We start from the raw sequence: 22,607 nt of genomic DNA on the forward strand, positions 1-22,607 counted from the left end.
CCAGGTAGCAGCTTCACCACAGTCACCAATAAGATGAGAAGGAGCCAGCAACTCGGAGCAGCAGCAACTGTCTCCATAGTCCCACTGCTGTTTGTGGCTCAGCCCCAGCCAAAGCTTCTCCTAGGTTGGCCTCACACTCAGGATCCTCCTGCCTCTGTCTTCTTCAGTAAATCCTACCAGTGTGTGCCAGCACAAGTGGCTGAGTGTAGCTCAGGTCTGAGCTGGGGCCCACAAGGCCACAGGCAAGCTGCTTTTTCGTGAATTCGTAGCACAAACCTTGGCCGCCAGATGTAGCAGGAATGTTAAAAGTTCTTGCCAGTTCCTTTGCTGATCCTGTTTCCTCAGACTGGAAGCCTCTGAGTCCTCCTATCTGAATGGCTCTCAGCTGAGCTGTGCTGCTCCAAAACCTGAAAGCTTAACCAGCCAAATGCTTCTAGTTTCTGGTCCTCACGCCTTATACACCTTTCCGATTTCTGCCATTATTCCCTGGGATTAAAAGTTCACTTTCTGGGATTAAAGGTGTGTGTCAACATGCTTGGCTGTATCCTTGAACACATGGATTTCTGTCTCTGGAATGCTAGAATTAAAGGTGTGTGCTACCACTGCCTATCCTAAGTATCTAGTTCTCTGACCCCAGATATTAGGGTACACAATATTTTGGGGAACACAATACCACCATATTCTTCTCTCAGAGATCAGGCCTCAATGTCAGTTTCATGAACTGAGCTATTAGTTTCTGGGAGGGCCATGAAAAAAGACAGTTAATCACTGATGCCCCTGCCAGCAGGACAGGAGATAGGACACACCAAGTCTGTGCCACTGAGCCAGCCCCTACAATCAACACTTGCTAGGCCAGCCAGTCTCCACAGCAGCTCAGGAAAAAAAACATGGGACTGGTCCATGCCTGCCCAGAAATGGGTAACTGTAACCCCAAACTAACCCTAGCCAATTAAAGTTACTAGCATAACTGTCACTCACATAAACCAATCCCAAGTCTGTTCCTATGTAGTCTGAAGACCAGAAGAACCCCTTGCTTTACGCCTATGAAAACCCTGCCCCATTGCTACTCTGGGTCTCTCCTGCTCTGCTGCATCAGATAGACAGAGAGGCCAGGGTTTACCCAACAACAGTAAAAAGATTTTGCTTTTTTAAAAATTTTTTATCAGATTGGTCTCTTGGTGGTCTTTGGGGATTCTGGGTACAACACTACATTCAGCAACTTCACATTCTTAACCTAGGCTCTTTGCATGTTCTGCATCCCTTGAGAAACTGCTGACTCACAGAGATGTTTTCTCCCGAAGTCCTCCTAATTGCTTCACTGGATTTGCTCTTTTGATTTGTACACATTTGAACTGACACCTAATTGTTGGAGCGTCATTTAAAATTTCCTCATTTCTTTATGTACATGATATTATGGATTGAGAGTTGAGTTGAAATCCACTTCTGTAGTAGGAAAGGGGACCAGGGAATAAGAAAGCAATAAATCAGGGCCAGAGTGTCATCTCAACACAGGACACTCAGCGGTTCAGCTCAGCAATTGCTACTGTGGCATCACACAGTATGCAGGTGAGAATTACTTTAATATGTACATATAGATAAAGATAAAATTGAGATTTTCCAGGGTAGTGTGAATTGACTATATTGCTGTGACTAGAATTGAGTTTAAAAATATTTTAACAGGAATTGTCGGGTATTTACTACTAGATGTAGAAATAACTGTATTCATCCCTTCTGGTGAAAATCTAATTATTTCCAACAGATCCCAAAAATAATCTTTAATACCTTTGCACCTTAAAGTACAATCTTCTAATCTTCTCTTCATTTCTTCTTCCTTTCCTTTTGTATTTATTTAATCCTTCATTCTTCCTTCCATTTTCAATGTACGTTTGATAAGAGTTGTTAAATTTCCATCAGTAACCAAGGAGCTATTTGTGAGTGATTGCTGCCAGGAGAGGTCAAATCAATTGTCTTCAATCTAGTGGACCATTGGCACTGGAATGGGACAGAAGGCAGGAGGCAAGCAGGAGAGTCTGAAACACAACATTGAAAAACCAGAGGTTGTAGCAGGTTCATTTCTGTTGGCAGAGAGAGTGGCATGTATTTCTCTTTGTAAAACATGAGGTTTGATAGACATGAGATGAAGACTGTGATCTGTGGAGCAATTAAAATTGGGTGGCCCAAAAGTGCAAGGTGATTTTTTGGTCTCTCTTCATTATTCCTTTGATTACTTTTTTTCTTTCCTTTGTTTACTTTTCTATCTTTGATTTTGTTGTTGCAATATGTTTACTTTCAGTCCATTCTTCTTATGAATTCACAAAGTCATTGTGGATGGCCATGCACTACAATTCTATGGCTTCTGCTCCCCAGATCTGGGGTTGAAGATTGCCTCCCTCCTTCAGGCATCCTTTTTGTTTGTTTTTCTCTTTAATTCTGGTTTGAAGAATTTTATCTCTGAAACCCCAGCTGGAATTCACTCTGTAGTGTGAGATGGCCTCAACTCAGATATGCACCTGCTTGTGTTTATTTAGTGATGGGATTAAAGGTGTGTGTAGGGATTTAAGGCACCTGACTTTCTCCAAGCATTGGAATTGTAAGGCTGAATTGTGTCCCCTGCAATTCTCATGAAGGAAGTGAATAGTGAAACACAGGGGTATGTTTATGATTCTCTGGAAACAAATGTTTTCATAAGAATATTTCTTCTGGCCAACATTGCTTTAATTACTTAAAACCCAGAATATCATCAACAAACTGAAGATTCAATCATATTCACAACTTCTGGTTAATCCATTTGCAAACTTTGATCATTTTTTCCTATTATGTGGATTTTTTATTCTCCCAGAAGAACTGAGGCTTGAGGTTTCAACATTCAAAATTATAGTAATATATTTTTAAAGGACTTCAGACTTCAGAAATATTAGTCACTGAGCTTTAAGGCTTCTTTGGGATGATTGCATTTGGGGTTCTGTCAATTTGTTGGGAATCAGCACATTTTGATATAAGACCATAGTCTTTGGGCATAAAACCTCAACATGTGGATATCAGGGGAAACAATTCAATCTAAAAATCAGCGTGCTTGGAGAAATTCATTCATAATGACACAAGCCTTTAATCCCTACACTTTAATCCCACAGCAAGCATTTGCGAGTTTGAAATTAAACTGGACTAAATAATAGTTACAGTACAGCCAGGGAGACATAGTGAGACAATGTTTTAAAAAACAGAACAGCAGCAACAACAAGACAGTAAAGAACAGACCGAAAACCAAAATGGATTCTTGAAGTAGTGAGACAGCTCTGGGCCCCCAGCCCTGAGTACTATGAAGCCATAGAATTGTAGTGCAAGATCATTGTCTACAACCTAATGAGTTTGTGAGTAGACCTGGCTAACAAGGCAGCCATTTGAAAAAAACAAGCAAACACCAACAAATTAGAAAAGCAAAGAATAAAAGACAGGAAAATGTAGACAAATTTCTAAACAGTCTTAATAAAAAAGAAACACAGAGCAAAATATAGGAGTAATAGCTGAAGAGATTAGAGAATTAGTGAAAAGCCACTGACTACCCTTTAGTTCACCATCAAGTTGTAGTTTCCTACACCAGAGAGCTTCATCCTGCCTAACCTGAGCTTTTATTACTTTCCTGTTCTGCTTTCTCATTGACTCTAAGACCAGCCACATGTCTTCCTAGTCACTGCCTGTCTATACAGACATCCAGGTCTCTATGGTTGGTACTGGGATTAAAGGCTTGTGTCACCAGGCTTGACTGTCTCCTTGACCACACAAAGACTCTGCCTGCCAGGTCATCGGATTAAAGGCTTGGACTACAACTGCCTGATTTCTGCTCCAGGCTCCCTGTGACTTCTGATCTCCATGCCAAATTTATCTATTAACATACAAATAGAAACCACTTTTGAGCACAATTAAAGTATCACCTCAGGGAAGTCCACATGTTGTATATACGTTTTATTTGCACCCTAAACTACAATCCTCCTCACATATCTATCATACATCATGTAAAACAAGTCAAACATCTTCACTTTGTCCATAGAGATGAGCCCAGGAAAGGTTGTCTTTTCTATGTTGTGCTTCAGACACCTCCTGGGCTCTTTTCTCTGTGTGTCTCATTCCACTGCCAAGGCTTTACCATATTCACTGCAGCATTTGAATTCCAAACCCTCTGGATATCAGAAATTTTTAACCAGTTTGGAATGAGCTACACGTCAGAAGTCATAGTAGGTGAATGACAATCTTTATATTCCTTTCAGCATGTTACTGTCCCCTTTCACTGCAGTGACTGACTATGCTTGCTTTGGATGTGTTCTCCTTCCATGTCATAATCCAGGATTGCATAGAGATGCAGAGCTGGGGGCTGAGGGAGGATTCCATGTGTAATTCAATCAGAGGGGCAAGTGTCTTTCCCGTTTGGTTAGCTTGTTTTTTTCTGCTCTAGTGAGGCTTTTCACTGGTCTTCCTACACTAGCAGGCTGTCCTGGGACTGGAGACCCTCCAGTCCACTTATTGATTGATAGGATTAAAGTGTTGACTGCCACACCCACACAGGAGGTGTGGTCCAATCTTATTATCAAGTGATAGGCATCTCAGATTGAATCACTGAAGCCAATCACTATAAAAGGAAGTCAACTTGAACAGAACCTCAGATGAAGAAGAGCAGTGACCTGGAGACACATTGGCTCCTAGTGCCAGCTGGAATCACTGGAGAAATTCACTGTAGAGACAAGTAACTGTAGAATAGGAACATTTGACTTCTTTGTTGCTTGAGTATGTGTGTTTTGTGAATATTTGTGGGGTTTGGGAGATGCTGCTTAACAGTTTTGGGAGATCTCAAAGGTGTAGTGTGGTCTTTTGGACCTTTCTGATCAAGGGTTTAACCATTAAAATTCTGAAGGATAGCAATATGCTTTTTTTATAGACTTGTCTTGGCTGTCCTGTGAGTTAAAGGTTGTTGGTCATTCAGTTTCAAAGTTTTTCTTATGAAAGTTTAGCTTTGTGGCTCTTTAGAATGGGAGACAAGGGTGAATCTTAATATTTGAGGTTCAGCATCTACAACTTCACCTTTTATAGGAAAGGAACAGACGGTCCTGTGCTACTGAACACCTTGCTGTTCTCTTCCTTCAGGTCTTCCCATGCTCAACCTAAGATGTTTCTCTCTGATGAGTCATGTACTGTTACAGTCACATCTCTTTGTTCTGGTCTCTAGAATAAATTGTGTAGGACTCTGTTTAAGTATTTAGTGTCAAGAAAAAATGGAACTGTGTTTATTAGAATTTATCTGGGACCCATAAACTCATAGGGAGTGGCACTCTTAGGAGGTGTGGCCTTGTGGTAGAAGACTGAATGAAACATGCCTTTAATCCAGACCTTGATGTGGAGGGCACACCTTTAGTGTGGACCACACCAACTGGAGTAATTGAGTCACTATTGGGGTTGGATTTGAGGTCTTTTTCCCAAGCTTCAATCAATAAGTAAGATTATATCTGTTGATGTCTCAGCTCTAGCACCACCTCTGCCTTTCTGAGGTCATGCTCCCCTGAACTGTAAGTGAGCCACCAAAATGAAATGTTTCCTTTATTAGAGTTTCTGTGATTATGGTGTCTTTCACAGCAATAGTAAATCCTCAATAAGATAGAAACCATCTGTGATAAGACTCTTAGTTGTTATTATTTAATTGTGTTCGTTTTAATTTATAGCTTTAACATATTCACAAATTTCTTAAATAGATCTTCAAGTCACAAGAGAGATACTTGACTGAGAAAGTTGAATTTTTTGAGGAGTCTCAACAGAATGGCTTTCCAGCACAACAACTCCTTTGAACCCCAGTCACCAGAAAGTGGCCATGTATTAGACAACAGGAACTTCATTCCAAGCCAGGACACTTCTCTACAGTGGGAAGAAGATATCTGTAACTCCTCAACTGCTCAGCTCAACTTTCCCACAAATGACAATGGTTCCTGTGCAAAGCATGAGCTGCAAGCAATCTTGAAGTCATTTACCTCGTGGTTGAAGCCAGAAAAGCATAGCAAGGAGCAGATGATTTCTCAGCTGGTCTTGGCTCAGTTTCTCAAAACTGGGCACTACAAGGACAAGTCTATCTTGAAAGAGAAGTGGGAATCAAATGGCAGAAACATGGGGAGATTCATGGAAAGTCTGACTGATGAGTGCTTGAAGCCTCCCGTCATGGTGAGTACCTTGGTTGAGAGATGGTTAAGTTAGCAATCAAGACAGTCATTTATATTTGCAGAAAAGTAAGAAGATGTAGTTATTTTATATGTGAGGCTGTCCCACTCCAACAAAATATTTACAATGGAGATTATGTATTACTATAAATGTGATATAAATTTAATGGGCTTAAAAGTGCAAGAAGGCATGGCTCTTTTGACTCATACAATTATTTATATTCTTTACATGGTGTTAGGGAGACTGGGAGATGATATTTGAGCAAAGCTTGTAAGTGTTTAGAATAGAGACCCTGGCTGGGATTGGAAGATGGCTCATTTAGGTAGGTGATTATATTGTAATTATGAGTGTTTAGTTGGAATTGCAGCACACATTTAAAATTCTGCCTCTCAGACCTAGCCTGTTATTCCAGGACCTGGGCTGTGGAAACTGAGGATCTAATTGTCTTAATGGTTTTCTAAATTGTCTACTACATGTCATTAAGTTCCTATGTAAAAAACTGAATGTGCAGGAATGTAGAATATGATTTCTGATGCTGAAATGTGGCTATTAAATGCACATTCAACACCAACACATCCCTAAGAAAAGTCCTGATGAATAATAAAGGGCTGCAATTCAAAGTTTTAGAACTGAAATTCTTAATTTGGATGTAACTACATTGAAACTTCTTTAAATGTCTAGGTCTGCATAATTCTCAGTTATTCTCAGAAATGGTCAAGGTGGTGACATTTTTCAAACACCGCATACATACATTTCTAAATGTCATGGTTGAAATAACTTCTTATTGCCTTAAACTTTTAAATTTGGATATTAGTTGGTTTGTTTGGTTGCTTGGTTAGGGTTTTTTTTCCCCATTTGGGACTGACTTTTGTTCAACTGGCTTGAGTAGGATTCAGAGGAATTATACTTTCCCAGCACTTCAAGTACTGGATTAAAGCTGTCCACCACCACACCCTGATGTTTATTTCAGGTTTTTACTCTATGCACACATTGTCATTTTAGTTTGTTTTATCCCACATTTCACTCCTTTGATTTTGTTTTAAACTGATCATTTCATGATTGAAACTGAATTCCAAATAAAATGCTGTCACGTTCCTAACAGCAGAGACAGCATGTTTAGGTGGAGACAATATATGTGTTAGAAGTGTTTCAGTCAGATGTGAGTTGTACTAAGGACGTAATAATAGAAAACAACATCACTTACAAACAGAGCTATGATACTAAGGGCATCATCAACCAAGGGTTTTTATCTAGAGTTAGTATTTAAATTTAACAACCAAAAATATAGGTATTGGAAATACAACCCACTCCCACAGCAAAGTGAAGTGACGGTGTAAGAGATAGGGACCACTGACAGACTAATGGCCGGAAGTGGGGGGTGGGAAATCCTCAGCTATCTGGGAATGAAAATGTCAGAGTTAATGGCATGAAAGCAGAAAGTTACAATTGCCAATATGACACCAGGACACCAAAAGGACATCAATTACACAGTTACTGTAGACATCCTAAGAATTTCAGAAAAAAAACTAACTATTACTAATCAAAGGCTGAATAAGGAGTTTCTAGCATAGCAGCCATCTTTCAGACAAAGACTACAGAAATGTTAAGGGTTCTGGGCACTGAGTAATAACTATAGATCCTGGGTGCAAGAGAAGGAGGAAAAATAAGGAGCTTCAAATTAAGGAGATACAGAGAAACACTAGCCATACAACTCTTTATTAAACAGAAAAAAAAATATTAGAACAGATAACACCCATCAATTAACAGAGGAGGCCCTAGAGGTGCAAGCCCCACAGGCAAGTCTATGTCAGAATTTTTACAGGCTCCTTTGGGTCTTCTCGATCTCCAGACTACCTCCCTCCTTGATATGTCCTACCTAGCCTTGGTGTCTTCTCAGTAAACCAGCTATTTCATTATAGTTGCCCTAGATTGGGTGGAATGGGGACAATCCTTGGAAAAAAATGAGAAGCCTTTTTTGATGGAGTAAGTCTCTATTTTCTGGATTGGAACAGGAATACCTTTCCTTGTTCAATGCATTGACCAGGTGAAGAAAATGTTGTGGCTAGACATTGCAGAAACCTAACCTTACCTTTTCCCTTGGTACAGTGACTCAACACTTGCAAATACATTGTGAATAAGGACTTTAGAGAACATAACTTGTGAATGACAGAATAACACCATTAGAGATGAGAGATAGACAAATGACCTAACTCATAGTTCAGTGATCCCGTGCAATCAGTTAGAGGACAGGTTTTCACTCATCCACAAATCCACAGATTCATTGGTAATGGTCCTCTGGCTTTGTTTACAGGTTCACGTCTCCATGCAGGGGCAGGAAGCCCTCTTTTCTAAGAATATGTCCTTAGAAGAAACCTTCAACCTTCTGAAAGGGCAGCAATCAGCAAGAAGTTCAATACAAGAGAGTGCAAGGACACCCTTGCCAATCCCCCAAGACATGTTATTGACAACAGGTAAGTGTCAGGAAGCTGCACAGAGGAAGGGTGTTGTGTCGGGATCTTTTCTGGGCACAGTTTCATAGACTGTCTTATTTCCACAGGACATGAAGACTGGGAAGATGGCCAAAACAATGGCTGGAGCACTAGTGATGTAAATGATGGGAATAGTCGTCCTGGAAATGAGATGGACTCCCTTTCCCTTATCCAACAAGTTCAGTTTAATGAACCTAAAGACAGAAGTGTTTCTGATGGAAATCCTCTGGATTTAAGCAGAACAAGTCAAGTCACCTCTAGGTACCAGGAAGAAATTCATAGAGGAACTTCTTCTGAAGATGTCCCTATGGAGGTACAACCAGAGATGATCTCCAGTCCAGAGCAGACAGAAGACTGCCAGAATCATGATGCAAGCTCCACACGTGGGGGTCGCCAAAAGAGACGCCTCAGAGACCCAAAGACACACAAATGTGAGGAATGTCCCAGAACCTTTAAATATCCCAGTAGACTTGCCGCCCACCAGAGAATACACAAGAAGCAAAAGTCATTTGTCTGTAAAACATGTCATAAGGGCTTCTATACTCGCTCAGACCTGAGAGTACATAAGGTCATACACCAGGAAAATAAACCTTTAGAATGTAGTACTTGTGGAAAGTCTTTCAGCAATCAAACCAATCTGAAAGCTCATGAGAGGATTCACACAGGAGAGAAGCCCTACACCTGCTCCCTGTGTAACCATAGCTTTCGCCAGTCATCCACATACCACCGTCACCTGAGGAATTGCCACAAAGCAGAATGAACTGTGTACCTTCCTCACCAGATGATAGCAGGGCTCCAGCTTACTGTTTCATCTGTAGATGAGGAAGCATGTAGCTTCTAAACAGGAAGTAAGCATTGAAGACATGATTTGTAACTTCTGGATTGTTCCATCTGTCTGTGTGGATAAAGAAGATGAGTCTGTTTTATGTTAAGTAATATTTTTCTAAAGCATTAAATAGCTTATAATTTCTGCCTGATATATATTAAATAAATGAATGGAATTGTAATACAATTGCCTCTCATGTATATTTTGTGTGGCTTGTGCTTGTGATTTTGTGAGTTTTTGTCTGCTTTTTTTGGTCTCAGTTCCACAACATGAGTGGACAATAGAGGACTGTGTTGTCAGTTCGTTAATTTTGCCTTGTTTGAGACAGTGTCTTTCTTGTTAGGAGCTTTGTACATAAGTATGTCTGGTACTACAGATTCCAAACATTCTCTGCTCTGCAGCCCTTATCTCTACAGGTTCATGTCAGTGCCCTGCCATTCCCTCTGACTTTGATACCCCATTAAAGTTTAAATCCCAAGTCTCAGGCTTGCAATGTAAATGCATTGCCCTCTCAGCCATCTCCCATGCTATGAGTGATTACTGCTTAAAGTTCAAGAATGTGCACCCACAGGTTGGACAGGGTCCTGATGTAGAGTAAAAAGCTTCAGTTGCTCACAGTGGCTCAAATGAGCCATCCCTATCAATTCCATTATAGTCCCACTGTAATGTTCATAGCTCTATCCACAGTTCCCTAGAAACTTGTGGAATAGACGGGGCTGTGTGGATGCTGACCTCACGTAATGACAAATAGAAGGCAATTGGCAAATGTTTTCAACGAATGAACTCTAAAAAGTATCTTACAGAAAGGAAAAAGGACTAATATGTATATTGTAAAACAGGGTTCTGTGCAGAGTTGAAGACAAGCATAGGCTGATTGAGATGTTGGCATCTGTGTATGTGTTGGTGATTTCCAGGTTGAAGCCTAGCTGAGTTCAAGTAACCTGTAGACGTGTTGTGGCAAACCATGATATCCCCCTGATGTATGTAGTACAGCCTTACAGCTAGCCACCAGGAGCCTTCAATTTATTAAAATACAGAAAGAGCTGACATGAATACCAATACAATTTATGCATTTTGACTCTGAAGTTCTTTTTTTGTTTGTTTGTTTTTTTCAAGACAGGGTTTCTCCATGTAGTTTTAGTGCCTGTCCTGGATCTTGCTCTGTAGACCAGGCTGGACTCAAACTCAAAGGGATTTGCCTGGCTCTGCCTCCCACTGTGCTGGGATTAAAGGGGTATGCCATCTCCACCTGGCCACTTTGAAGTTTTTATTGTTGGCATACCTTGTGGCTGATCCTTTCCCCAGCATTTGGCTTTCTGAACCCTTTCCTTATGATATGTTCTCCAGTCTTGTTTTTTTTTTTTTTTTTTTTTTTTTTCCTCATGAGACTTGTAGATTGGCAGGATTTAGTCTCTCAAGATTTCAGTATTAAAGATTCCTGGATTGTGATGGTGGGGATTTCTTAGCCTTTTCATCTTTAGAGATAGTAGCCTTTGTGGGATTAGAGAATTTTGGAATAGAATCACAGTTTTCCATATGTTTCTAAATGAGGTCATATCCTAGGTTTGAGGGTTAAGACCTGTACATGTGAGTGTCAGAAAACAGAATTCAGCTGATAACAATGAGATATCCTGATGGCATGGAGCATTCCTGCACCATAGCACCTGGGAGATGTGGTCAGGAGGATCATAAGTTCAGTCCTTCTCTGCTACATAGTGTGTTCCAGGCCACCCTTGCCTACATGAGAGCTTTTCTAAAGACAACAAAATGAAAAAATCACACACACCAAGTAAAATCAAAGGTTCAGTTTTTGATGCCCATTGTGGCAGATGTGTGTAATCCAACATTCAAATGCACTTGTTCTCAACCTGTGGGTCTCACCTGCTTTGGAGGCCAAGTGACCCTTACACAGGCATCCTATATCCTGCAATAAGCTATTTATATTACAATTCATCAAAATATCAAAATTACAGTTATGAAGATGCAACAAAAAAATTTTATGTTTGGCTGTCACCACAACATGAGTAATTGCAATAACAAGTTAGTGTATTATGAGTAGGATAGAGAATCAGTGTTCAAGCAGTTAAGGCAGAAGGATCCAAATCACAATGCTAGTGGGGACGCATGCCCTAATCCTGTGTAATCAAACCAACAGTAATGTTTGTCAAGAAATATACATGTGGACAATATGGCTATCTCAGAAAGACCGTTTTAGGGTGAAAAATCAAACTCATTAATCTGGCCATATTTTTCTGCCACGAGTGCCTGTAATCATAAGAACATTTAAAGGGAAACATATGTAAAATTTCTTGAAGATAAGTCACATGGGAACTTCTTTGTAACATAAAGTGTATCAGAAAAACCATGCTGATTCCACAAACTGGGATTCAGAAGGAAGACTTAGTTCTCATTTTGCAAGAAAATCTTAACTCTCAGAGACATGAAGTATCAAATATTGATGAAATTCCATTGGATCTAAGAAGGTGTAGTTTATTGCCTCTCATATGTAGACACTACAATTCAAGTGAAGTGGCTGGTCTGACAATGTTGTGTAAATATGGATGGAAAAGGGTCACCTTAAGAAAACAGTCAGGACACACCCTCCGAGACTGCAACTTTTTCCTGACACAGAGCCTGCCAGCACCCCACTGGACTAAGAGGTGAGTCTTTATCCTCATACCCGAAAACACGTCCCACCCCTTAGGCTTTGGGCCGAGGGGCACAACCCTATGCCCCTACACTCTAACTCATTGGAGTTCCAGTTTCAGGCCAGTTGGTAGGCAAACCTCCTGCACACAGGTCAGACTACTCCCATCCCCCATCACACCCTGTAACCCAAGCCCCACCTCCTCAAATCCCACCCACCCTCTGGGACTGCAACTGTTTTCTGAGATAGAGTCTGCCAGCACCCAACTGGACTAAGAGTCCAGTAGACAGGCAGACATCCTGCATACAGGTCACACTACCACCATATACCACATGGTAAGACTGCAGCTGCTCCCTGAGACAGAGCCCACTAGCGCCAGTTGGACTAAGAGCTGATCCCTGAAACAAAAAGTTCATCAGCATCGACTAGACCAAGAGCTTTTTTTTTTGATTAGACAGGATTAGGGTATGTGTCCCCACTAGCATTGTTATAGTGGCAAAGCCCATATTGTGTAAGGTAATCTAATAAATAAAAAATAATAATAATAAATTACAACTGTAAATGTATCATAATATATCTATATCTATTTCTAATATCTAATATATATTAGAAATCATTTACTCAAGAATTAAGGAAAACAATATTTTTCTTTTTATTAATTAAACATATATTACACTTATGATTTGTTATATATATATATAAATATAAATATATTTATAATATATGGATATATAGATATAAAGCCTGAAATCTATCAGGCTGATGATCAAGACTAACAATCAACAACAATCTGTGAGATTTTTAATCACAGTGATGATGCTGTATGCATAGCCACTTAGACATGTGTTGCACGAATCTTAAAATGTCTTTTAATAAAAAGCCCAGGCCAGATATTGGAGTAAATGCTGAAAGATCAGAGAGACAAAGGAACAAGCTACTGCCATATCTTACCTCTAGAACTCTTCAGCCTAAAAAGCTCTAAGTCCTCACTCAAAAGTCTCCAGCAAAGAAAGTCTTTATTTCCTGTCTCATCATAGCTTATATCCCTTTCTCTCCCAAGCATTAAGGGGGTGTATGCTTCCCAAGTACTTGGATTAAAGGTGTGTGCTGCTACTGCCTGGCTTTGTTTCTCCCCTAGACTAAATCTATATCAGAACTTCCAGGGTGACTTTGAACTCACAGAGGTTCATCTGTAAAGCCACCTAGGTCCAAACATTATATTCCTTGTCCTCCTATCACCTTATCTTCTGAACCCCTGGTCCCTTCTCCCAAGACTCTGACACTAATGAATGACTTGCTTGCCCATTTCCCATGGGAACACACAGGAGAACTTACATATACCCAGAAGAACTGCACTCAACAAATAAATGACATACATCTCACCCTTTTTAAAAATATTATGTGCAATTGTTGTATCATTATCCACAGTGTTTTTTTTAATGCTTTTTAGAAAATGTCTTGGAAACTTTAGTCAGGTATATAATGAAATATGAGCCTTTATATACCCTCTATTCGTTCACTCCAATCCTTCTTGTATCGCTTTTCATATGACCCATCTCTAAAATCCTGTCATTCTTTTTGATAGCGTATAAGACTATTTAGTGCTTCCTAAACAAGCATGAGTGTAGGATCATCCACCAAGGGTAGGAAACCTACCAGTGACTACAAACTCAAAGATAATGATTTCCCTTATTCAGTAGCTGTCAACTGCCAATAGCTCATCAGTGAGGCATTGGACCTGAAATACTTCTGCTCCACTTATGCATAGAATTAAAACTAGTATTATAACTAGACTAAAGACCTCTGTATGTAAATCATGAGTTTAAAACTTTACAGCTATGCCCAAGTTCAGAGTTGCAGTTGTCTTTCAAAGGATAGTATCACAAAGCACCCAAAGAAAACCCTGCAATTTCTTTGCTTGCCAAGTATCCTGAAAAATGGCTATGTCTCAGGAGTTTGTCACTCTGAGCATTGCACCCCCTCCCTCTTATTTCAGACCTTGGATGCTTGGATTACCATGGTAAAGGCTATGCTCTTTATCATCTATTCTAAGAATGTGCTGTGAATTTTAGAGTACTGAAACTTTTCTCAGCATTGCAAGGAGTCTTCTGTTAGAAATGTATGGATAGTCAGACAAGAGAGGAGCTAAGAATGAGAGCTGAAAAGAAGATATAGAGAAGCAGTAGAACATAGAGACATGAGCAGAGAGATCAGAAGCTTACATAAAATAATAAAATGAATGGACTGAAAGAGCATGGTGTGCGTAGATTTATTCATAACCTCAGATAAGTAGAGATTTCTAGCTGTTTGTAGGTTCTTCCTTGCACACCTGGAGAAAGCTTTGGGTGCTGGACTTTAAAGCCTTTGTTAGTGAAGGGGGTCAGGAGGTCCCACTACTGGCTGAATATTAGCTATTGGCCACAGATGGCTTCTGGGAGACAAAGTGTCAGATTTCTTTGAGTATTCAACTTTAAGAGGCTAACAGTGTTTCCATATGTGTCCCTGAATTAGGCACATACTAGATTCAGTAAGTAGACTCAGTGTTTATTTTGAAGACATGAGATTTGGAGAGAATGCTGGTGGAGGGTATGAAAAGTAAACTGAAAAGTAGACAAAGGGAGTGCACCAAACTAAGAGGCATACGCATCTATGAAATACTCATTTTAAGTAATAAATTTTATAAATCTTTTTAAAACTAATTTGATTTGTGCTCAAGAAGTCAGTGAAACCTGTATTCAGTGAGATAGAGAAACTTCACTAACTTTCTTGTGAAACAGACCTCAGAGTTTCTAATGCCATCCGAAAGGGCCTTAGACTTGAGGAATTATGGAAACTCAATGCCTCCTAACCACAATTTGCCTCTGTGGAGATATTCACCAGAACCTCTTAAGTATCTTTGTTAATGAGCATCTGGAAAAGTTTCATCAATTATTTTGTCTCCCAAACCCACACTGTCATTGTCACTGCAGATGAAATGAAAATTGCAGTTCTGGAGGGAGGTGAGGTCACAGACTTCTATCTCAGGTTTGACATGACTCTATTACAAGTGCTTCTTAATCCTCAGTATCTCTCCTATGACCCTACCTTCCTGCAGATGATGAAGCCTGGTTAGTACTTTGTATTTCAGGTTGGGTGAAATATCCATCCGAAGGGCGAGGTCTGCATAAGTGCTCATGTCTGGTAATGGGAATCTGTGGTAGAACCAGGTCTGTTGAACAGAGAGAGAAAGCACAGGTATAACTCATTAACTAAAGAGGGACTGAGAAATATACACATTTTTTAACATTGTTTCCTCCTTGTTGGTTCTTACTACTATGTAAGGTCCCCACTAAAGATAACTATGGATAGAGTAGGATAATGCAGGCCAACTGTGAAGGTCCTGAAGGACAATTGTAATAATTCAATGTGACAATTTGGCCTACTTTCCATGAGTGTTGATTATTTTTGAAGTATTATTATTATGAGTGAACATATCATGATTTTTTCTGATAGTGGACAATATAATGTGACTATAAGAAGCACACAACCATGGGAAGGTCCCAGATGTGAATGTTTCTGGAGTTAAAAAGTATTCTTATGTGACACTGTATTTATCATCTGGTTATACAGGCAGTGGTAACTTTGTGTTGAATGGCCAGTGGTAAAATATCTGGTTTGAAAACTCTTTCTCTTGAACTTGGAAAGGTAACAAGGAAAGGAAGGTAGAGTGTAATTATTGGACAATGACAACCAGGACCATAATAATTCCAAGCTAATCAACACAGTATGGAGTGTAGGATTAGTTTTCCTATTGACTTATTACAATAGTCCTTAAGCACCCTCACAGATGGCCTGCGTTATTCTGGGGTATCCACAGTCACTGAGTGGGGGACTTATATTACAGTAAAAATCACAGGGACTGCAAAAAGTTAGGTACATATCCATATTTCTCAGTCACTGCTAAGTTATGGTGTTATTCTTGTGTCATCTCTTTCTGTTTTACACATCAGTTTTTACCCATTATTTCCAATTCCAGTTATCTCCCCTGTATTAGTCTTACTTTAACGTTAAGCAGAATGTGACACCATGCCTTATGTTACTGTTTATTGTTATTGATTTTAGAACATAGGGCTTTGTGCTTTGCAAGCCTGGGCTCTACCACTCAGCTACTTCTGTAGATCATCGTCCTATATACCATTGGAGAATATTTAAGGAATCTCTTTATTCTGATTATTCTTTATAATCTAACACACACTATCTGAATTTTAAATCATCATAGATTTCATTATACTGTATAAATCAATATAATAATAATTAAATATTCCTGTTATTGAGGTGCCTAACTTTTATGTCATCATTTTTAAAGCATGGGTAGGAAGTCTCTGTGAGTTTGAGAGCAACATGATCTACAAAATTAGTTCCAGGATAGCCAGAGGTACATAGTGGCACACTGACTTGAAAATAAAAACAGAAAGGTATTAGCAAATAAGTGGAGAATTTTCAGTCATTTGTTTTGGTCATTCAGTTTTATTCTCATGCTTTTATTTGTTATTCACATGTTAGTATTTTATATTGCATTTTACAGAGTAATAGTGTTAATAATTCCTCATTAGTTTCCACTGTAGCTTTTATATGTGTAATGATAATAATGCATATTTCTGGTAGAATCATAAACTCGTGGTGTATCTCATACTTGTGAAATTAAACTGAGAGTTGGGGCAATATTCTATTATGTCAAATCAAACTTAGAACACTGTATTTATTTACAATCTTGAAAGCCTTATTTGCACCTTGTACTTTTTTATGGAGGAAACATTCATGTTGAAGTGAAAACTAAATTTTAAAAAGATGTTTTTATTTGTCTCTTTTTATTTTGTGTATATGAATGTTTTGCCTGCATGTATATGTGTGCAATGTGGGAATTCAGTGCTTACAGTGGCATATGAGGGTGTCAGTGTCCACTGGAACTTCCATTGCAATTAATTGTGGGCCACCCAATGGGTGCTGGGGACCAAGCCCAGGTCATCAGCAAGGGCAGCAAGAGTTCTTTAACACTGAGCCTTTTCTCTAGTCCTCTCAGATAAAAATTAACACCAAAAAGCATACAAGTACATAACAACAAAATAAAAATATCAGGTGGGAGACACAACCGTGTAAGAAGTAAATGTGTTTGACAACGTGTATCACGGCCTTATAATCACAGACTGAGGTCACTGTGTTTGTGATACACTTGCCACTTTCATGACCTTTTTGTATCCACTTTGCAACAAAACAGCTGTTGGATTAAAGAGGCATTTATTCTCGATGTTTCTCAGATCAGATCATGACAATATACACCTAATACAGCTAAAAAAAAAAGAAAAAAGAAAAGAAAAAAAAACAAGAAAAGTGTCAAACTAAAAGGATAACAGGGACTCAAATATTTCCACTGCTATCTGCCATATATACACTTAATTCATAAAACTTTTATTTGCCTTTATACACTCAATCCTTAACAAATAAACACAGTGATTATTTATTAGTGAGAATATTGGGGTTCAGTAGATGTGATCAGTAATGTCTTGCCTTGTGTGAAATGTACTATGCCTGTGAAAACAAATATTCATTACCAGAATTGGGCAGTGTGACCTTACAGATTTGTGCATAGGAATAGCCACAAACAGTCATGGTCTTTGGTCCATATTTATTTTACCATTTTTCTTCACTAAAATGAATGCAGGTGGACACTGAAATACTCAATTCTAAAAGATGTGGTACAGACATTTCCTTGTCACTGTTATTCAAGGAGTTTCGAAGACCACAGCAGGTCTTAGCATGGAGCATCTTGTTGATACTTCTCCATCCTCACAGATGCAGCAGGGTAGGTATATTGGCATCAATTTCCTGGAAATGGGCCTGGCATCTCAGCAAGGAAACAGTGCCAGGAAGGTAGACCTTTGAAAAGCATCCTGGGATGTTGTGTTTTTATGTGTCCAGTGTTGGTGATGTGTATCCTAAATAATGTCAAGTGTCCTATACATACGATCATCATATGAGCCAGCCAATGCATAAATAGAGAACATACTTATGACACTGTTCTGACAAACATTTCAATGAATTCATAGGTCAGTCAGTATCAGTGTTCCCAAATATTGCATGGTGTTCATTAGAAAATTGGTATCATTGTTATTCCATGATTTTCATGTGCAGATGTCAGCTGCCGTTCAACCAACAAAATTAAACCATTCTCATTTTTGTTTGTGATTTATACTTTTTAAGACTTAAAACTAATAACCATGAATTGCATGGGATTTCTCAGGGAACCCATCACTGGGAACTCAGTGGTATATAGCAAAATCCAATAGTGTAAGATTTTAAGTGGTGTCCATGTATAAAAAAGTCTATTGTGTATATATTGATTATTTAATCAAGGGCTGTTAATTGATCATGTGGGTGATTTTCATGGTGATGCTCCTAAGAATACTACTGTGTTATATACTTCAAATTTCTTCAGTAACCAAAGGAAATTTACTTTGGTGTTGTGTTGGTTTGAATAGGTAGGTATATTCCCCACAAACCCATGTGTTTGAAATCTTGGACTATTGGTAGTGACATTGTTAGGAGGTGTGGCATTTTTGGAGCAGGTGTGGTCTTGTTGGAAGAAGAGTGTCATTGTGGGTCAGGCTTTGAGTTCTATATGCTCAAGTTATGCCCAGTGTGGGACTGAGTTCACTTCCAGTTGCCTGTGGATCCTGATGAAGAAATCTCAGCTACCTCTCCAGCTCCATATCTGCCAGCACTCTGACATGTTTCCCACCGTGGAGATAATGGACTCAACCTCTGAAACTGTAAGACAGCCTCAATTAAATATTTTCCTTTATCAGGGTCATAGTGTGTCTTCACAGCAATGGAAACTCTAACTAAGACAGAAGTTATTCTTAGGCCTGGAGTTATTGCCAAGCACTTTTGTATTTCTTCTTCTTAAGCAGATGTGATCAGTTTGGCACAGCACTGGGTGTTACATTCAGGCACATTGCCACGATAAGAGGTTAATCTACAAACAAGCCCAAGCTTGGTATTTCATCCTTTATTTTTCATTTTATTTTCTTTTATTTTTAGTTAGCTTCAATGTACCCAGTTTCTTTAAGGCTTCTTCATATTTAATGTTTTAGTTGAAACAATCCTTCCTCTCCTCATCTCACTGCTCCTTTTCCATCTTATCCATTGCATGCACATTATGTTCCTTCTGTTCTCAGACCTTTTGTGCTTTCTTTCCTTCCACAGCCTCTCTCATGCAGACTCTTTTTAACTCTCTTATGACCCAATTCTAGTTTGTTGGGATCAACATACGTTTGTTCCACATAAACATGTGTTTCTTACGCCTATAACTAATGAAACCACATTGAGACAGATAATACGCCAGTTACCTTACTGGGACTGTCCTACCTCACTGAATAGAATGCTTTCTATATTCTGCTGTAGCCATCCCCTAGGGTGTTCCACAATACAAGTGAATGGAAAGTGTGTACTGCTAGTATCTAGTAGTTCTTAATGTTATAGCTCTTATATCCAGTTTATTTTAACTTTTTCAGGTCCCAAGAATCTTACCCAATTTTATTCCAGTTCTTGATTGTTTAGTTGAATGTCGTTGCATGGCTGATGATTACATGGAGCAATTCTGCCTTATCTGGGACTGTATGGTTCAGCTTGGTATTGATTTACAGATGTTTCTGCCTACTTCTTCAAGGTAATCTCAGCTACCTAAGAGGATTTCAGACACCTTCTCCCACAGGAAGAGAGTATGGTTTGCTGAGAGTTTACTCTGACATCACTTCACTGATGGACTGTCTAACATATTGCTTTTTTTTTACTATCATTTTCTCTCTCAGCCAATGGAGGTGTACATGATTATCCCATACACAGTTTCAACTGAGGCACAGAATATTATTCCAGTAGCCATCATTCATAATATATTGTACTTCTCCTTGCCATTTATGGTAGTGTTTTTTTTTTTGCCTTACACTATGCTGTTGTGTATTCTTTGAGATTTCATCACATCTGATACCCACTTCTCTCTAACAGCCCAGAAAGTGTGCGCATACATGTGTTTGTCTATGTTTTATGAATTTTATGAATACATGTCTGAAAGTGATGTCAGTTGTCACTTAAAGACTCATTCTAATGCATTTTGTGCTTTTAATAATTTTTCCTTATCTAAGACTATTGTAGGGTAAAGGCCCAAAGACAACGCAGCATGAACAAAGTCCAAAATGAGATTCTGTATTAAGTGGATTTGGTTACTACATGGAGGAAAAACACTTCGCACAGTGAAGATTGAAATTAATTTTTCAGATGTTTTAAAGGCAAACATACCAGAACACTTATAACTGATTTGCTGTTGTCAGGGATTTGTGTGGATAAAGCAATCAAGCACTTAAAAGAAGTTAAAAACATTCAGTTTTGTGGGGCACTTTGACTCCCATTTTGTAGAACAGAGTTGAGTACTTTCCAAGAGACTTTTCATAGAGGAAGTAGAAAAGGGAGAGTTAGTTTCAGCTTAAACAAAAGATAGCTCCACCTGAGTCAGGATGAGCTGAGGGAACTCTGGCCACATCAAAAGACCATAGACATGTTCTTTGTGGTATTATAGTTTCCTCACTCTATAATCTTCTATTTTTAGATGAGATAAACATTAAGCATTGATATATTTAATCTGTGTCAACATTATTGAAATTGTTTTCTTTTATGCCATGACTAGAAAATATCAAGATATTCGGAAAATCTTGCATTATATTTGTTCTATGGGCTGTCATTTTTCACTGTCTCTCATGGGCCCATGTCACATCATCGTGAATGTTTCATTTTCTATGAAACTTGTTGGCTCTCATTCCATCGTTATGGACATCCTGAGTTATTGCTCATTCTCATAGTGATTGATATACATGGAAAGTAACTAAACTTGTCAAACTTTTGAGGAAGAGGTCTGTTTAAGTGTTCAGATTGGCCTTGAACACCTTAGCTTCAAAGTACTTTTGTTTCAGTCTTCCAGTAGTCCAATCAATTTAAGGCTTTTCCTCCACTGCAGGTTGTAAATATTTGTCAGTATTTTTCTGACCAGATGAATTGTGTGTCTATATTCTGAAGGTAATTGTACCAAATCACATAATGGACTTCTGGAATATGGCAATGAGAATTCTTTTCTTATCACAAATTTCATCTGGAATGTTGGGAAACTCCTCTCTAATTTTCTACTATCTCATCCTTTACTGTAGAGAATGCACATTAAAGCCCACAGATTTGATTCTCATGCACCTAATGGCAGCCAATGCCTTGATCATTCTCTCTGCAGGAGTGCCCCAAACAATGGCAGTATGGGGACTTAAACATTTCTTGGATGATTTTGAATGCAGGCTCCTATTGTACATTCAAGCATTTGTCAGGAGTGTGTCCACTGGCATCATCTGCCTCTTGAGTGTGTTTCAGGCCTTGACCATTAGTCCCAGGAAGTCCTGTTGGAAGGATCAAAAAGTGAAAGTTGAGAAGAACATTGGCTGTCACATTTACCTCCTCTGGATCCTGTATATGTTGATAAATTTCATTCCTATTGCATACACATTTGTCAACAGGAATAGCAAAAATGTGACAACAAGATGAGACTTTGAATACTGTTCCATCGTAGTTCAATATGAAATTTCTGAATATCTCTATGCAGCACTGATGGTGTTCCCTGAAGTCTTCTTTTCTGTGATCATAGCCTGGTCTAGTGGATCCATGATTGTCATTCTTTACAGACATAAACAGAGGGTCCAACACATCCGTAGCACTCATGGTTCCAGCAGAAATTCCCCTGAATCCAGAGTCACCAAGAACTTTCTGATCCTAGTATCTACCTTTCTGGCTTTTAATAATTTCTTCTCCAACTTAAGAGGCTTCATTAGTCTTTTGTATTATCAAAATTGGTGGCTGACAAACATCAATCGCTTAAATTCTCTCTGTTATCCATCTTTTGTACCCTTTTATTTTCATGGATCATTACTCTATTGTATCCAAGCACTGTTTATTCTGGATAAGGAATAAAAAGAATGTAATCTCATTTTAACTGTGGAAATATGTTTTGCTTGGTACTTAGTTGTTTACACACCTTTCACACTCAAAAGGTCAATACAGGAAGTTAAATTGGTAAATTTTTGCCTTTTTAGGAGTAGCTGAATTGATTATGGCCATTTGTTCAGTGATTAAATAGCAGCCTGCAGGATCAAATCCTAATGTGTGAGGCCCATTGTACTCTTCTACTTGAAGGGCTGAGAGTCTTCCCTCTCTAATTTTCTACTATCTCATCCTTTACTGTAGAGAATGCACATTAAAGTCCACAGATTTGATTCTCATGCACCTAATGGCAGGCAATGCCTTGATCATTCTGTCTGCAGGAGTGTTCCCTGAAGTCCACCTGATACACTAAGGAGCCAGCCAAAAGCTGCCAATAGAATATCTTTTA

At 39.0% G+C, this 22,607-nt stretch overlaps 1 protein-coding gene and 1 pseudogene across 1 annotated transcript; both read left to right on the forward strand.

Annotated features, from left to right (window-relative positions):
* Positions 1–5,799: 5,799 nt before the first annotated feature.
* Positions 5,800–9,441, forward strand: LOC131900252 (zinc finger and SCAN domain-containing protein 4-like). The gene is made up of 3 exons (XM_059251615.1): positions 5,800–6,195; positions 8,504–8,663; positions 8,750–9,441. The coding sequence occupies exons 1-3, from the start codon at positions 5,800–5,802 to the stop codon at positions 9,439–9,441; spliced, it is 1,248 nt and encodes a 415-aa protein (XP_059107598.1).
* An 11,836-nt stretch (positions 9,442–21,277) lies between these two features.
* LOC131900398 (vomeronasal type-1 receptor 4-like) lies at positions 21,278–22,211 on the forward strand (annotated as a pseudogene).
* Positions 22,212–22,607: the final 396 nt, after the last annotated feature.

Source organism: Peromyscus eremicus, chromosome 1 (genome assembly GCF_949786415.1).
Source record: "Peromyscus eremicus chromosome 1, PerEre_H2_v1, whole genome shotgun sequence".
NCBI lineage: Eukaryota > Metazoa > Chordata > Mammalia > Rodentia > Cricetidae > Peromyscus > Peromyscus eremicus.

Coding starts and splice junctions, on each gene's coding strand:
- LOC131900252 (XM_059251615.1), top strand. CDS start 5,800: ATGGCTTTCCAGCACAACAACTCCTTTGAACCCCAGTCACCAGAAAGT. Junction 6,196..8,503: donor GCTTGAAGCCTCCCGTCATG/GTGAGTACCTTG, acceptor CTTTGTTTACAG/GTTCACGTCTCCATGCAGGG. Junction 8,664..8,749: donor AGACATGTTATTGACAACAG/GTAAGTGTCAGG, acceptor TTATTTCCACAG/GACATGAAGACTGGGAAGAT.